This window comes from Ranitomeya imitator, chromosome 1 (assembly GCF_032444005.1).
Source record: "Ranitomeya imitator isolate aRanImi1 chromosome 1, aRanImi1.pri, whole genome shotgun sequence".
Lineage (NCBI taxonomy): Eukaryota > Metazoa > Chordata > Amphibia > Anura > Dendrobatidae > Ranitomeya > Ranitomeya imitator.
In genome coordinates, this window is record NC_091282.1 from 784,325,496 (window position 1) to 784,344,345 (window position 18,850).

Sequence of the window (18,850 nt, forward strand, 5' to 3'; positions counted from 1 at the left end):
GGTCTCGGCGTCTGCAGCTCAGCTCCTCCTGCTTGAGCGGTCACGTGGTACCGCTCATTAAGGTCATGAATATGCGCATATTCATGACCTTAATTAGCGGTATCACATGACCGCTCAAGCAGGAAGAAGGTGCTGCGCCGGAAGTCGGGACAGAGCCTGGAGCCATGTCTACGTGGCCGCGCGGTGTGTGGGACAGGACAGGTGAGTCTGAGGGACGGGTCAGGTCAGGTGAGTATGAGGGACGGGGGCGGGGCATCCTCCAGTGCGGCGCTGATAGCAGGAGATCTCCTGTGCTGTGGAGAGAGGCTGAGGAGCAGCGCAATGGTGGGGGCTCTGTACATGACAGGAGTACTCCATGGGGCTGATCTGAGGGTTGTGGGGGCACAGATAAGCGGACGTTCCTACATGGGGGCTGTACAGAGAGCAGGGTGACTTTTGAATGTGGGGAAGGAGGGGGTACTGTCACATGGGGGTCTGTGGGGAAGGAGGGGGTGCTGTCACGTGGGGGTCTTTGGGGAAGGAGGGGGTGCTGTCATGTGGGGGTCTGTGGGGAAGGAGGGGGTGCTGTCACGTGGGGGTCTGTGGGGAAGGAGGGGGTGCTGTCAGGTGGGGGTCTGTGGGGAAGAAGGGGGTGCTGTCATGTGGGGGTCTGTGGGGAAGGAGGGGGTGCTGTCAGGTGGGGGTCTGTGGGGAAGGAGGGGGTGCTGTCACACTGGGGTCTGTGGGGAAGGAGGGGGTGCTGTCACGTGGGGGTCTGTGGAGAAGGAGGGGGTGCTGTCACGTGGGGGTCTTTGGGGAAGGAGGGGGTGCTGTCACGTGGGGGTCTTTGGGGAACGAGGGGGTGCTGTCAGGTGGGGGTCTGTGGGGAAGAAGGGGGTGCTGTCACGTGGGGGTCTGTGGGGAACGAGGGGGTGCTGTCACGTGGGGGTCTGGGGAAGGAGGGGGTGCTGTCACACACATGGGGGTTCTGAAGGAGGACATAAGCCGGCGCGCCATGCAAGATGGGAGTGGGGGGGGGGGTTGAGAGATAAGCCATGCATACAGGGGGGGATAAGATCCATGCATTCGGGGGGGAATACGAGCCATGCATTCAGGGGGGGAATATGAGCCAAGCATAGAGGGGGGAATATGAGCCGTGCATTCAGGGGGGGGGGAATATGAGTCATGCATTCAGGGGGGGGGGGGGAATATGAGCCATGCATACAGGAGGGGGAATATGAGCCATGCATACAGGAGGGGGGGGGTCATTATACAGCATTGAGCATCATGTGGGATCATTATACAGTATTGAGCCTCATGTGTGGCCATTATACAGTATTGAGCATCATCTGTGGCCATTATACAGTATTGAGCATCATGTGTGGCCATTATACAGTGTTGAGCATCATGTGGGGCCATTGTACAGTATTGAGCATCATGTGTGGCCGTTATACAGTATTGAGCATCATGTGTGGCCAATGGACATTATACAGTATGGAGCATCATGTGTGGCCGTTTTACAGTATGGAGCATCATGTGTGGCCGTTATACAGTATGGAGCATCATGTGTGGCCGTTCTACAGTATGGAGCATCATGTGTGGCCGTTATACAGTATGGAGCATCATTTGTGGCCATTATACAGTATTGAGCATCATGTGTGGCCATTATACAGTATGGAGCGTCATTTGTGGCCATTATACAGTATGGAGCATCATCTGTGGCCATTATACAGTATGAAGCATCATGTGTGGCCATTATACAGTATGGAGCATCATTTGTGGCCATTATACAGTATGGAGCATCATTTGTGGCCATTATACAGTATTGAGCATCATGTGGGATCATTATACAATATGGAGAACTGTGTGTGGCCGTTATACAGTACGGAGCATCATGTGGGATCATTATACAGTATGGAGCGCTATGTGTGGCCATTATACAGTATGGAGCACTGTGTGGACATTATACAGTATTGAGCATTATGTGTGGCCATATTTGTTTTTGTTTATAATTATTGTATATAAAACAGTGTGATCAGCAGTGCTAAATGGGTGTGGTTGGGACGTGGATATGGGTGTGACTAGTTGTGAAATGGGTGTGGTAAGAGGCGTGGCCCAAAATTTGCCACGGCGCACTAAGCGCGCCGCAAACTTTATACCTCCTTCCCTTCTTCAACAGTTGGGAGGTATGGTACCACATTTGCCACATCACGGCAAGTGCCGCAAATCCCATAGGGAATGAATGAGGCCGAACGCAGTATTGCTTTAAGTGATCCGTTACGCGGCAGATGCAGAAAAACTTCCCGATCTACTGCAAAAGGCGACTTTCACATCAGCGATTCTTGCCAAAGTCTATGCCGATACTCACCAAAGGGGGAGGCAGCACTAAAAGTGCCTAGGGCAGCAGAAACTCTAAATAATGCCCTTGGGGGCTACATTCTATTCTGTGGGGGGACTGCATTATACTCAGGGTACTACATTATATTATGGGGGGCTACATCATACTATATGAGGGGGCTACAGTATACTCTATGGGGGGGCTGCATTATATTCTGTGGTGGAACTGCATTCTCTCAGGGGACTACATTATATTCTGTGGTGGGTTGCACTATACTATATGAGGTGGGCTGCATTATACCCTAGGGGGGTGCTACATTATATTCTATGGTGGAGACTGTCATACCTGAAGGGGTTGCATTATATTTTGTGGGGTGCTGCATTATATTCTATGAGAGGGGACCGCATTATATTTTATGAGGGGGCTACATTATATTCTGTGATGGGGCTACCCCAACCCTTGCTACATTATTAAGACGTGAACTACCTTATATTATACCCTGATATTAGCGCTTTTTACCGCACAATTGGTGGTCTTGTATCTATTTCTATGTAGCTACATAGTGGGCCCCAAGAATGATTTTCTCTGGTGGGCCCAAGGTGCTCCAGTCCGACGCTGGATGTCAATCCCGGACATACACACACACACATACACACATTCAGCTTTATATATTAGATTATTTTCAGTAACATTGCGGTCATCTGCTGAGGCTCTCCTCCACTGTTAGGGTGCGTCACCCAGTTGTAATCAAAGTTACCTGGTTGGGGGCCAGTAATGTTGAGTCATCAACGCAGAAACATTAGCAACAGCAGTGTAAGTGGCAGAGGCGGCACGCTGGCTTAGTGGTTAGCATTGCAGCACTGGGGTCCTCAGTTAAAACTCCAGCAAGGACAACATCTGCAAGGAGTTTGTTTGTTCTCCCTGTGTTTTCATGGGTTTCCTCTGGGTACTCCGGATTTCTCCCACACTCCAAAGATATACTGATAGGAAATTTAAATTGTGAGTCTCAATGGGGACAGTGCTAAAATGTCTGTGAAGCGCCGTGTAATTAATGGCCCTATATAAGTGAGTAAAATAACTAAAAATTAAAATAGGCAATTTGTGTGAGTCGTTTAACACATTTTTTAGACCAGCCAGTGCACCAGCAGAACAGAGTACAAGTCTAACACGCAGTGAACGGGATGGTGCAGGAGTATCTCGAGCTCAATATCAATGTCATCAGGGGTGGTTTGGATACTTTGCATTTTGGTCTTCAAAAATGGAATAGTGGCCTGAGCTCGCCTGTCACGCCATCGAGGCTATATCATTCCGGTAAACAGCGCTCTTCAGAACGTGTCTTCAGCGCTGCTGGTGGTGTCCTGATGGATAAGCCTCTTCTTTACTAAGCTGTGGGTTTTATGTCACCAGACAATGCAATGGTGACATCAACCCCACAGATATGAACCCCAATTGCAACCACCACAGGAAAAGTGGGAAGAGCCGGGCAAAGTGCCAGAATTGGCGCATCTAATAAATGCACCTTTTCTGCGTGGCTGCTGACTGCTATTTTTAGGCTGAGGGGGCAATATCCATGGCCGCTTACCAGCCTGAGAATACCAGCACCCAGCTGTCTGCTTTAGCAAGGCTGGTTGTCAAAAATGGGGGGACCCCACACCGTTTTTTTTATTGTTATTTATTTAAATAATAAAAAAACAGCATGGGGGACTTTCTATTCTTGATAACCAGCCTTGCTAACACTGACAGATGAGGGTTGCAGCCCACAGCTGTCAGTTTTGCCTGGTTGGTTTTCAAAAATACAAGGGAACCCATACTGTATTTTTATTTATAGCACAGGCGAGGCCTGCTTTCACTGTTATCAGTTAAATATAACTCTCAAAATTCTCCCCTGCTAGTGCGCATCGCAGTGCGAGCAGGGGAGAATGATGAGAGTGGTCTTAAGCACCTGGCACCGGGGACCAGGACCGTTGAATCCAAGGCGCCGGTACGTGTCATACTGATGCGGGTGCCACACGTATGACAAACATGTACACATGGACACTGATATCTCCGGGACTGCTTTTTCCTGTGCCAGAAATTTCAGGACATGTGAAAGAGCCCTTAGCATCAATAACTGGCTAAGGCGGATCTTTCGGGTGTTGGTAGCTGCACTAGATTCATTAACCCCACAGTCAGGTAACAGTATCTGATGTTATACTCAGCCATATTATAGAATAACATTTATTTTCTTTTAATTTCTTTGCAGCAAAATTGAAAACTCCATTCGACAACATAAGTTCAGAAGAAGATTTTCACATGAATGAAAAGACAACTGTGAAGGTGCCATTCATGAGAAGGACAGGGATGTACAAAGTGACCTTCACCGATTTGGCCACCGTGGTCTCCATACCCTGTAAAGCAGATGTCGAGGTCTTGCTCATTTGGCCAGCGGAGGGGAAGTTATCTGAAATAGAAGAGAATATTAATGAAGAAAAAATTCAGGAGTGGAAGAAATCAATGGACATGCAGTAAGGATCGATCAATGTGAAAGGGAAACAAAAAATACTGACAAAACCTACCCGAATATGGGGAAAGATACAATGTAGTAAGATTGGAGACACTGCCAGAACTACACTCCCTGTCCTGGGATAGTGCAGGATCCAGTCGCTCTGATTCTAGGAGTAATGAAAAACTCACTCTTGTCAGTGCTGCTCAGAAATGATGGAGCGGAGACAATGATGACCTCCAATATCCAGAGGTTTATCATGTGTTTTCAGCCATTATGGAGGACAATCTTTAGTCACCCATTCTCCAGCTTAGGCCTCAATTCATAATTTGCGGGGGGTTTGTGTGACCTCCATGTGCCTATATGACCTCTCTACAACAAATGGACATGGTCCTAATGAGGCGGCAGATGTTCTCCTGAGGGATCTCCTCCCAGACCTGGATCACAACATCAGTAAACTCCTAAACAGTCTGTGGTGCAACGTGGCGTTGGTGGATGGAACGAGAAATTATGTCCCAGATGTGCATGATTGGATTTAGGTCTGGGGAACGGGCAGGTCAGTCTATAGCATCAATGCCTTCATCATGCAGGAACTGCTGACACACTTCAGCCACATGAGGCCTAGCATTGTCAGGCATCAGAAGAAACTCAGGGCCCAGTGCACCTGCATTTGGTCTCACAATGGGTCTGAGTGCCGGCACCGAAGGGGAGTATAAGATTTTTCATTTTATGACAGTGCCAGGTCTCATGTGGCTATGGACAGACCTGCCTGTTTCTCAGACCTGAATCCAATCAAGCACATCTGGGACATAATTTCTCGTTTCATCCACCAAGGCCACGTTGCACCACAGACTGTCCAGGAGTTGACTGATGCTGTAATCTAGGTCTGGGAGGAGATCCCGCAGGAGAACATCCGCCGCCTCATCAGGACCATGCCCAGGTGTTGTAGAGAGGTCATACAGGCACGTGGAGGCCACACAGCATGGGGCAACAGGCCGTCCGCCCTGCTGGTGCATGGCCGCTGTGGCGGTGGGCGCTGCACGGCTCCGCTCCGTTAGGGCGATAGGACCCACTACGAGGTTTGCCGTGAAGGGGCAGTGGGCTTCATACAGTCTGATCAGAATGTTAAACTGAAAACCTCATATTCAGTTATATTAATTTTTGCCTAGCGGCTTTAGATCAACGTATGATTTTGGGATGTGCGGTTCATGCTCTTTTTTTTTTTTTTCTTTTTTGCAAAGCATTTTCTAGTCTTCTTCTTGGACCAGCACTCCTCCCATTTGGCTCAGGTGATTTTAATTAGCAGGAGACTGGAAAGTAAGGGGTCTAGCCCATTTTGGCTCTCACTGAAGAGCTGTAGGAAGGTGAGTTTAAGTGCTCCTTTCATTTTGGTATTGGTGCTGTGTGGCGGCCATTGTTGCTGTGGCTTTGTGCTGGTGGGGCGGCGCGGTCTGGAGTCTTGGGGACTCAGTCTTGCAGCATGGGTGCTGTGGGGCAACAGGCCGTCCGCCCTGCTGGTGCATGGCCGCTGTGGCGGTGGGCGCCGCACGGCTCCGCTCCGTTAGGGCGATAGGACCCACTACGAGGTTTGCCGTGAAGGGGCAGTGGGCTTCATACAGTCTGATCAAAATGTTAAACTGAAAACCTCATATTCAGTTATATTAATTTTTGCCTAGCGGCTTTAGATCAACGTATGATTTTGGGATGTGCGGTTCATGCTCTTTTTTGTTTTTTTTTGTTTTTTCTTTTTTGCAAAGCATGTTCTAGTCTTCTTCTTGGACCAGCACTCCTCCCATTTGGCTCAGGTGATTTTAATTAGCAGGAGACTGCAAAGTTAGGGGTCTAGCCCATTTTGTCTCTCACTGAAGAGCTATAGGAAGGTGAGTTTAAGTGCTCCTTTCATTTTGGTGTTGGTGCTGTGTGGCGGCCATTGTTGCTGTGGCTTTGTGCTGGTGGGGCGGCTGTTATGACCTGGTGGTCAGGACAATAATGGACCTGGTGGTTAAGAGCACACAGAATGACCTGATAGTTACTGATAATAAAGGACGAGCTCTGGGACGTGGGAACTCTGCTGACCGCAATCCCTAATCCTATCAAACACACTAGAAATAGCCGTGGATTGCGCCTAACGCTCCCTATGCAACTCGGCACAGCCTAAGGAACTAGCTAGCCCTGCAGATAGAAAAATAAAGCCTACCTTGCCTCAGAGAAATTCCCCAAAGGAAAAGGCAGCCCCCCACATATAATGACTGTGAGTAAAGATGAAAATACAAACACAGAGATGAAATAGATTTAGCAAAGTGAGGCCCGACTTACTGAACAGACCGAGGATAGGAAAGGTTACTTTGCGGTCAGCACAAAAACCTACAAAAAGACCACGCAGAGGGCGCAAAAAGACCCTCCGCACCGACTCACGGTGCGGAGGCGCTCCCTCTGCGTCCCAGAGCTTCCAGCAAGCAATACAACAATAAAAATAGCAAGCTGGACAGAAAAATAGCAAACCAAAGAAATACAAGCTGGAACTTAGCTTCTGCTGGGAAGAGTGAACTAGACCAATACTGGAACATTGACAGGTGGCATGGAGCAAAGATCTAAGTGGAGTTAAATAGAGCAGCAGCTAACGAATTAACCTCGCCACCTGTGGAAGGAAACTCAGAAACACCCACCAGAGGAAGTCCATGGACAGAACCAGCCGAAGTACCATTCATGACCACAGGAGGGAGCTTGACAACAGAATTCACAACAGGCGGCGTGGTCTGGAGTCTTGGGGACTCAGTCTTGCAGCATGGGTGCTGTGGGTCAACAGGCCGTCCGCCCTGCTGGTGCATGGCCGCTGTGGTGGTGGGCGCCGCACGGCTCCGCTCCGTTAGGGCGATAGGACCCACTACGAGCTTTGCCGTGAAGGGGCAGTGGGCTTCATACAGTCTGATCAGAATGTTAAACTGAAAACCTCATATTCAGTTATATTAATTTTTGCCTAGCGGCTTTAGATCAACGTATGATTTTGGGATGTGCGGTTCATGCTCTTTTTTTTTTTTTTTTCTTTTTTGCAGTGTATATAGATTGCCCAGTATCACTGTCATAGATTTACCGCGACAGAGGAGCCAGTAGACCGCTGATTTCTCCTACTCCTGCACTTCACCTGCATATTAAACAGTGTAATTTTCTTTTAGCAGTGCAGGGGTTAATCTGCCTAGTTAAGAGCTCCTGGAAGATTTCCTGCATTAAGGCTCTCAGCTGTGCACTGTTAGCCACTTCCATCTCCTATATAATCTGGGCCCTGGCTATCACTAATTGTCAGAGCTAGGTCACGCTGCATGGCTTGAGGTTGTTGGTTATTTTTGGAGAAGGCGTTTGGTGGATTTATCTGTGACTGTTGCTAGGTTTTGAGTCTGTGATAATTCCTTTTCTTCTACTCTGGTTTAACCCCATCCTCCACTTCCCATTGTTTACCTCTGTTTATGCATGTAAATTTGTATGGTTGGTATATTCTTTTATTCTCATTCGTACTACCCTGTTAGTCTTGTTGGTGTATTGCAGTACACTACTATTCCCCTCTTCCCTGAGTGGGGGAAGGGTACTGACTTAGGGCAGATTCAGGAGCTAAGGCAAGCTACATGACCCCGGCATCTTCACCATCAGAAGTAATCTGGATGTGCCAGGGCGCCCCTAGCGTTAGGTACTGAGAAGGAGCCCCTGGTCCTGATACACCCGACAACTGAGTCGAAACAACCACTTCTCCTGTCCTGAAACTGGAGCTTTGCTGAGCACTACCTAAATAGAGCTGTGGTCGATCATACGCCATTCACATGTGACTCTTCTAATAACTCCTTTAAGAGAGTGGTGAGGGACATGACAAAGTATAGCAAAATTCACTCACCAGGGGTGATGAGTGTTCTAGTGTTTGGGCTGCTTTGTGCCAGGGCTGCTTTTTTGTCCCAGTTGAGCCCTGAATACACTCACCCCATCATCACTGAGATGTGTCCTTACAGCTGCAGAACCTCCCTATACATAGATGTGTCCACAATGGTGGTCTTATATAGGGGAGCGGATAGGGGCACAAATGGGGCTTATACATATAGATAATGATTGATATCCACAAATTGTCATCTATGTTTTGTATATAGTCCTGTCCTTCTAGATAATGTCAAGAGGAGCAGCTTTTTTATTCATCCTACTGTGGATGTGAGCCGACACAACTTCGTCACTACCACACTATAGTGATGCCCCCAAATTACTCCAAATTGGAGCAGAAGACACAAAGGGTTGTGGTTATGAGAGATGAAAATACAAACGTTACAGAAGAGGAGAGGGAAGAGGACGTGAACACATTTATACACTATGGCCCCAATTTATCCTTGTTTTTTTCATCCAGTTTTGAGTCGTTTTTGAAGTCTACTTTTTCTCTGCTCTCCTGGTTGTTGTTTTTTTTTCTCTCCGCTTTATTGGCGGCTGTAGTTTTACGCTAGTTTTTCAAATTCCCATTTTTGCCCCATTTTGAAAAAGATTCTACTTTTTGCTCAAAAAGCCAAAAAATGGTAAATGACAGAAAAAAAAGCTCTTTTTTTTTACTTTGTGCAAAATTCATGAACCACACTTGCCATTTTGATGATTTGGGTGCAATAAACATCAGCAAATACCTCAAGATAAGGGATGAAAAGTGACTTTAAAAAAACACTGCAAATTATGAATTGAGGCCTAAGTTGGAGAACAGGTGACAAAAGATTGTCTTCCATAATGGTTGAAGACAAAAGAGGCTCATTAGTGTGTGTGTGTGGCCTCCCTGTGCCTGTTATGACCTCTCTACAACACCTGGGCATGGTCTTGATGATGTGATGGGTGTTCTCCTGAGTGATTTCCTTCCAGACCTGGATTACAACATCAGTCAACTCCTGGAGGTGTTGGTGGATGGAACGAGAATTGATGTCCCAGATGTGCTTGATTGGATTCAGGTCTGGGGAACAGGCAGATCAGTTCATAGCATCAATGCCTTCATCATGCAGGAACTGCTGATACACTTCAGTCACATGAGGCCTAGCATTCCAAAGTTTCAGAAGTGAAGGACGGCATCCAATCCAGGTGAAAGAAGTAAACACTTTATTGTGCCAAAGGTGCGACGTTTCAACCCCTATGGGGTCTTTATCAAGCATGCTTGATAAAGACCCCATAGGGGTTGAAACGTCGCACCTTTGGCACAATAAAGTGTTTACTTCTTTCACCTGGATTGGATGCCGTCCTTCACTTCTGAAACTTTGGTATGTACTCCTCCACTTGGATCCTGTGGAGTTAGGACTAGCAACCATTGTATACTACAGAGTGCTGTCTGCCGCCATTTTGTTATGAGGCCTAGCATTGTCACGCATCAGAAGGAACCCAGGGCCCAGTGCACCAGCATATGATCTCACAATGGGTCTGAGGATCTCATCCCGGTGCCTAATGGCAGTCAGGGTACCTCTGGCGAGCACATGGAGGGCTATGTGGCCCTCCAAACAAATGCCACACCATTATTGACCCACTGCCAAACTGGTTATGCTGGAGGATGTTGCAGGCAGCAGAACGTTCTCCACGGCGTCTACAGACTCTGACACGTCTGTCACGTGTGCTCAGTGTGAACCTGCTCTCATCCATGTAGAGCACAGGGTGCTAATGTTGAATCTACCAATCTTGGTGTTCTCTGTCAAATGCCAATCGCCCTGCACGGTATTGGGCTGTAAGCACAACACCCACTTATGGGCGCCGGGCCCTCATAACACCTTCATGGAGTCTGTTTCTGACAGTTTGAGCAGATGTATGGATGTGAGTGGCCTGCTGGATGTCATTTTGCTAGGCTCTGGCACTGCTTCTCCTGTTTCTCTTTACACAAAGGATAAGGTAGCGGTCCTGCTGCTGATTGTTGCCCTCCTATCACCCCTCCACGTCTCCTGGTATCTGCTGCATGCTCTGGACACTGTTCTGAGAGGCACAGCTACCCTTCTTGCCACAGCTTGCATTGATGTGCCATCCTGGATGAGCTACATTACCCGAGCAACTTCTGTGGGTTGTACACACCACCTCACGCTGCTTTACCTCTAGGGTTGAGAGCAATGACGAAATGCAAACGTGACCAAAGCAACAGCCAAAGAGGATGAGTACAGAGAAATGATCTGTGGTCACCCCCTGCAGAACTGCTACTTTCTAGGGGCTGTCTTGCTAATTGCTGATCATTTCTACTTGTCTGTTTTATTTGCACAACAGCAGGAGAAATTGATTCACAATCGGAGTTGCTTCATAACTGGACAGGTTGATTTCACAGAAATTTTATTGACTAGGAGTTACATTGTGGTGTTTAAGTGTTCCCTTTATTTTTTTTGAGCAGTGTATACAGGACAGGAGAAGTGGTACTGTGCAGTGTATACATACAGGACAGGAGAAGAGGTACTGTGCAGTGTATAAAGGGCAAGAGGAGTGTTACTGTGCAGTGTATATACAGTTGTGGCCAAAAGTATTGACACCCCTGCAATTCTGTCAGATAATACTCAGTTTCTTTCTGAAAATGATTGCAAACACAAATTCTTTGTTATTATTATCTTCATTTAATTTGTCTTAAATGAAAAAACACAAAAAGAATTGTCCTAAAGCCAAATTGGATATAATTCCACACCAAACAAAAAAAGGGGGTTGACAAAAGTATTGGCACTGTTCGAAAAATCATGTGATGCTTCTCTAATTTGTGTAATTAACAGCACCTGTAACTTACCTGTGGCACCTAACAACAGGTGTTGGCAATAACTAAATCACACTTGCAGCCAGTTGACATGGATTAAAGTTGACTCAACCTCTGTCCTGTGTCCTTGTGTGTACCACATTGAGCATGGAGAAAAGAAAGAAGACCAAAGAACTGTCTAAGGACTTGAGAAACCAAATTGTGAGGAAGCATGAGCAATCTCAAGGCTACAAGTCCATCTCCAAAGACCTGAATGTTCCTGTGTCTACCGTGTGCAGTGTCATCAAGAAGTTTAAAGCCCATGGCACTGTGGCTAACCTCCCTATATGTGGACGGAAAGGAAAAATTGACAAGAGAGTTCAACGCAAGATTGTGCGGATGTTGGATAAAGAACCTCGACTAACATCCAAATATGTTCAAGCTGCCCTGCAGTCCGAGGGTACAACAGTGTCAACCCGTACTATCCGTCGACATCTGAATGAAAAGAGACTGTATGGTAGGAGACCCAGAAAGACCCCACTTCTTACCCCGAGACATAAAAAAGCCAGGCTGGAGTTTGCCAAAACATACCTGAAAAAGCCTAAAACGTTTTCGAAGAATGTTCTCTGGTCAGATGAGGCAAAAGTAGAGCTTTTTGGGCAAAGGCATCAACATAGAGTTTACAGGAGAAAAAAAGTGGCATTCAAAGAAAAGAACACAGTCCCTACAGTCAAACATGGCGGAGGTTCCCTGATGTTTTAGGGTTGCTTTGCTGGTTTTGGCACTGGACTTCTTGACCGTGTGCATGGCATTATGAAGTCTGAAGACTACCAACAAATTTTGCAGCATAATGTAGGGCCCAGTGTGAGAAAGCTGGGTCTCCCTCAGAGGTCATGGGTCTTCCAGCAGGACAATGACCCAAAACACACTTCAAAAAGCACTAGAAAATGGTTTGAGAGAAAGCACTGGAGACTTCTAAGGAGGCCAGCAATGAGTCCAGTCCTGAATCCCATAGAACACCTGTGGAGAGATCTAAAAATGGCAGTTTGGAGAAGACACCCTTCAAATATCAGGGACCTGGAGCAGTTTGCCAAAGAAGAATGGTCTAAAATTCCAGCAGAGCATTGTAAGAAACTCTTGATGGTTACCGGAAGCGGTTGGTCGCAGTTATTTTGGGTAAAAGTTGTGCAGCCAAGTATTAGGCTGAGGGTGCCAATACTTTTGTCTGGCCCATTTCTGGAGTTTTGTGTGAAATGATCAATGTTTTGCTTTTTGCTTCATTCTCTTTTGTGTTTTTTTCATTTAAGACAAATTAAATGAATATAATAATACCAAAGAATTTGTGTTTGCAATCATTTTCAGGAAGAAACAGTATTATCTGACAGAATTGCAGGGGGGTCAATACTTTTGGCTACAACTGTATACAGGACAAGAGGAGTGGTACTGTGCAGTGCATATATACAGGACAGAAAAAGTGGTACTGTGCAGTGTGTATATACAGGACAGGAGAAGAGGAACTGTGCAGTGTGTAAAGGACAAGAGGAGTGGTACTGTGCAGTGCATATATACAGGACAGAAAAAGTGGTACTGTGCAGTGTGTATATACAGGACAGGAGAAGAGGAACTGTGCAGTGTGTAAAGGACAAGAGGAGTGGTACTGTGCAGTGCATATATACAGGACAGAAAAAGTGGTAATATGCAGTGTATATATACAGAATAATACAGATACCGAGAATTACACCCAGTATACTGAACATGAGAGGTGGTACTGTGCACTGCAACAGCTGTATATACATCCATAGGAGACACTGATGGCAGGAAAGCGTCTGTGGAAGGTGAGTGAACGGGGACACACTGCGGCTGATTGCTGTTCCAGAGCTGCTTTCTTGCGCTCTAGATTGGGCGGCTGCAGCACTGTTGCGGAAGAGCAGAGCACGCTATCTGACCACAGACAACGTTTAGACGTGTGATAGCATCAGCTTTCCTGGCTTCCTCATATTCTGATGTTTGTGCTGTTTGAATCATCTGCACATTATCTTATGAGGTCTACAGGTTATATATCATCTGTACTTATGCTCCTCATCTTTGCACACAGCTATGTGGATTTATTACTCCCCAAATTAGATGTCTCCAGCTCCATCAATGTTCAAGAAAAATTAACTATCACTCCCTTAGCAGACCTCAACTCCGGCATCTCTGATCTATCTGGTATCAATGGAGAAGGCAACGCAAAGATTTCTAGGGTAAAATATCTATTATCTATATCATCTGTCTATTTATTATGTATGTATCAATTTATTATATATCTCTATTATCTATCTAATTATCATCTATTATCTACATCAAATGGGCTAATAAAGTCCACTTTTTTCATCATTAGAGTGCTGCTTCCTTTTTTCTTTTTTATTATTTCTACAAATGGATATATTTTTGGAGGGCCCTGTACCCTGAATCCATCTATACGGTGCTGCTCCATTTTTTTTTCTTCTATTCTCTATCGATCATCAATCTATCTGTATATTATCTATTTATCATCTTTCTATTATCTATCAACTATCATCTATTATTATCATCTATTTATTATCTATTATCTATCTAAAATATATCTATGATCTATTACCTATTATCTATGTATCTATTATATATATATATATATATATATATATAGCTCTATCATATCTAATTATTTATCTATCATGTATCCATTATCTATGTATCTATTTATTATATATCTCTCTATTTATCTATCTAGTCAATGTAATTTAATTAGATCCTTTTTTTCAACCTCTGTAGACTGTTCGCAAAGCTATATTCGGTTTGGATAAGAAGATAACAGATTCAGACGTCTCTCAAATAATTGAAATCATTGTAGACCCTCCTCCTATAGCTGTAATTCTCCCTTCATTTATTTAAAATCATTGCCTAACAACCGACAAGAACCATGATATTCTCTTCAGTGGAAGAGTCGTCAACCCCCTGAAATGATTCTCTTCATAACTTTCCTTCAATAAAATGTTACATTTCATTATTGTTGTCCCTTGTTTTATATTAATGTGATATTTCTCCTCCGTCTCCCGCCGTCCAGAACTCCATCCAATGCCCCAAATGAAGGGAACTGCTGCCAGGTGACAGGAACGTCTCTATTTTCTTTCCATATTGATTTTTAATAATATTAAAATAATCTTATTTCTTTTTTTTTTAAATCTTGTTTTTATTGAATAGAAAAAATATACATATATCAATGTGAATTCGATGCATAATTACATTGATTCAGAAGGAAAATAAACTGAAAACTGGGAAGGAGAAGGAGGGGATTGAAGAATATGTCTAAAACAGGTGCATCTCTTACATATTGATCACCAAGCATGGGTGCGTAACCTTAAACTCTTTTAGAGTTGTGCAGGACCCACCGACACCAGTGTAGACTCCTAATACCCAGGAGCATCTGTATGCAGTGGTTTTCCTAAAAATATTTCTATGTAGGCGCTTCTACTAATAGTAGTTGCTCTTTATACCACGCTGTTGGTTGAAAACAAGTTCTAATGTCAGCATGAATGCGTTGTGGAAGCGGGGAGATGAACCTTTCACATCTAGAAAGATCTTGAAAGGAAGACCTTGGTCATGGATCCATACCTGCAGAATGGCTTTAATACCAGCTGCCGCCACCAAATGTAGTAGTTTATGGGCCCTGGAGAGCACATGTATTTATCTGGCTTCAAGTATCCAAAGATGGCCCATAGAGGCTCATCAGGAGCATACTTTGTCTGATGCGTAGTGATGAACTTTCACACTCTGACCCAAAACAGTCAAATGGCTGGGCAAATCCATAGGCAATGGAACAAATTGGCTTCTGGGGAGTGGCACTTAAAACAAATGGAGGTTGTGCACAGTCCCATATTATGAACTTTTTGCGCAATTAAATAAGATCTGACATATCTTTAGTCTCATTTCTAGATAATGGGAAGGGAGGAATTTGTGGGCTTGATCTAGAGCTTTCAGAATGGTGCTGCAGGAAAAGGTGGGGTCCTTGATTTTTCATTTTGTTAGCGGAAATTGGGATTGCTCAGAATCCAGGGCGACATGGATGCATTTGTAATTGGTGGCTATTTGGCCAGATGAGGAACCTGATGTAGTGTCCAATACCAGGGAAGATTATCCCCCATTTTCCTTCAGCTGTTGGAGTGATTTAAAGGCTAAGCGGGGCTTTTTTTCCCTCCAAGATAAATTAGCGGTATAAATAGTTGATCCATTTCTCCTCTTTAGGAGCTAAATATAGATTCTGTCATTTTAATTAAATTGGCTCTACCTAGATATGAACCCCGATGCCCATAACAGTCTGGAGGGGCCACATAACATCATCACCTCTGTTTTATCCCAATTGATATTATAGCCCAACAAGCCTCCCACGTCTTCTAATTCTCGTATAAGGGAATGCAGGACCTGTCTGGGTTTAGTTACTACCAGCAAAATATTATCCACAAACAGGGCCTGCTCAAGGTTTTCACAGACCCTGGGTGAAAGACTCTCAGTTGATCCTTTTAACACATACCACAATTCATGATGCACAGATAAGGCAGAGAAAAATAGGTATAGTACAAAGCCAATGATTTCACGTACTACGTACATTGGATGAGTGATATTAATAGCTCAGAAACCGGACAGTATAGTCATACATGCAGTATTATGGGCATCATACAGAATGGGCCCCTTATAATACTCTATACAGAATAATGAGCCCCATATATTGCTCCATACAGAATAATGAGCCCATATGGTATAATGAGCCCCATATATTGCTCAAAACAGTATAAAGAACCCCATATATTTCTCCAAACAGTATTATGGGCACCACTTAGTGCTCCGTACAATATTATGAGCCCAATATATTGTTCCATACAGTGTAATGAGCCCAATATATTGCTCCATACAGTATAACGAGCCCCATATAATCCTCCATACAGTATAATGAGCCCCATGTAGTGTTCCAAAAATAATTGCTCCATGCAGTATATGATGGGCCCGATATAATTCTCTGTAGAATATATGAAGTGCCCCATATAATGCTCCAGTATATAAAGGGCCCCATATATAGCTCCATATATAATGGGCCCCATATAATGCTCCATTCAGTATTATGAGCCCCACATATTGCTCCATCTATAATATAACGCTGGGAGCGTCACTCTGTCCGAAGCCTCTATAGACTGCGCAAGCGCCGGTGCAGTCTGGGCCTCACAGAGCGACGCTCCCGGGAGATCGCGGTGTGCGTTCACACTGAACACACACCGCGATCTCCACTGCAGAAGCAGGGACCACCAGGAGGGTGAGTATCGGCCTATATTCACCTGTCCCCGTTCCATCGCTGAGCGGCGCCATCTTCCCGGTCTTCGGTCTGTGGCCTTCAGTTCAGAGGGCGCGATGACGCGCTTAATGCGCGCCGGCGCCGCCCTCTGACTGAACAGTCACAGCCAGGAGACCAGGAAGATGGCGGCGCTCAGCGATGGAACGCCGGACAGGTGAGTATAGTAAGTGCTGGGGGGGCCTGAGCTGGCGGCGATACCGGCACCTGACCCCCACAGCGCGCCGGTGTCCCCGCCTGCTCAGGCCCCCCAGCACTCGGCGCCGAGCGGGTCAGAAGCAGTATGGGGACGCAGGATGGAGCAGCACATAAGGATGGGGACGCAGGATGGAGCAGCACATAAGGATGGGGACGCAGGATGGAGCAGCACATAAGGATGGGGACGCAGGATGGAGCAGCACATAAGGATGGGGACGCAGGATGGAGCAGCACATAAGGATGGGGACGCAGGATGGAGCAGCACATAAGGATGGGGACGCAGGATGGAGCAGCACATAAGGATGGGGACGCAGGATGGAGCAGCACATAAGGATGGGGACGCAGGATGGAGCAGCACATAAGGATGGGGACGCAGGATGGAGCAGCACATAAGGATGGGGACGCAGGATGCAGCAGCACATAAGGATGGGGACGCAGGATGGAGCAGCACATAAGGATGGGGACGCAGGATGGAGCAGCACATAAGGATGGGGACGCAGGATGGAGCAGCACATAAGGATGGGGACGCAGGATGGAGCAGCACATAAGGATGGGGACGCAGGATGGAGCAGCACATAAGGATGGGGAAGCAGGATGGAGCAGCACATAAAGATGGGGACGCAGGATGGAGCAGCACATAAGGATGGGGACGCAGGATGCAGCAGCACATAAGGATGGGGACGCAGGATGGAGCAGCACATAAGGATGGGGACGCAGGATGCAGCAGCACATAAGGATGGGGACGCAGGATGGAGCAGCACATAACAGTATGGGGACGCAGGATGGAGCAGGACATAAGGATGGGGACGCAGGATGGAGCAGCACATAAGGATGGGGACGCAGGATGGAGCAGCACATAAGGATGGGGACGCAGGATGGAGCAGCACATAACAGTATGGGGACGCAGGATGGAGCAGGACATAAGGATGGGGACGCAGGATGGAGCAGCACATAAGGATGGGGACGCAGGATGGAGCAGCACATAAGGATGGGGACGCAGGATGGAGCAGCACATAACAGTATGGGGACGCAGGATGGAGCAGCACATAAGGATGGGGACGCAGGATGGAGCAGCACATAAGGATGGGGACGCAGGATGGAGCAGCACATAAGGATGGGGACGCAGGATGCAGCAGCACATAAGGATGGGGACGCAGGATGCAGCAGCACATAAGGATGGGGACGCAGGATGCAGCAGCACACCAACCTCACCAACACCGGAGCTACCGCCTCACCAACACTGGAGCTACCGCCTCACCAACACCGAGCTACCGCCTCACCAACACCGGAGCTACCGCCTCACCAACACCGGAGCTCCTGCAACCCTCAACCTACTGTCTCCTTCCCCATAATGCTGTAGAATGTAAGCCCGCAAGGGCAGGGTCCTCGCCCCTCTGTATCAGTCCGTCATTGTTAGTTTGTTTACTGTATGTGATATTTGTAACTTGTATGTAACCCCTTCTCATGTACAGCACCATGGAATCAATGGTGCTAAATAAATAAATAATAATAATAATAATAATAATAATAAGGATGGGGACGCAGGATGCAGCAGCGCATGACAGGATGGGGACGCAGGATGCAGCAGCACATAAGGATGGGGACGCAGGATGCAGCAGCGCATGACAGGATGGGGACGCATGATGGAGCAGCGCATGACAGGATGGGTACGCAGGATGGAGCAGCACATGACAGGATGGGGACGCAGGATGGGAGCAGCGCATCACAGGATGGGAGCAGCGCATCACAGGATGGGGACGCAGGATGGGAGCAGCGCATGACAGGATGGGGACGCAGGATGGAGCAGCGCAT

At 46.6% G+C, this 18,850-nt stretch overlaps 1 protein-coding gene across 1 annotated transcript in view; it reads left to right on the forward strand.

Annotated features, from left to right (window-relative positions):
• The window catches only part of LOC138647955 (alpha-1-antitrypsin homolog), a 113,702-nt gene extending 99,195 nt beyond the window's left edge, over positions 1 to 14,507 (forward strand). Inside the window, exons 3-5 of the mRNA XM_069737363.1 lie at positions 4,560 to 4,821; positions 13,577 to 13,724; positions 14,275 to 14,507. Of these exons, the coding sequence (XP_069593464.1) occupies positions 4,560 to 4,821; positions 13,577 to 13,724; positions 14,275 to 14,394 (530 nt within the window). The 3' untranslated portion in view covers positions 14,395 to 14,507. The remainder of the gene's footprint in view (positions 1 to 4,559; positions 4,822 to 13,576; positions 13,725 to 14,274) is intronic.
• Positions 14,508 to 18,850: the final 4,343 nt, after the last annotated feature.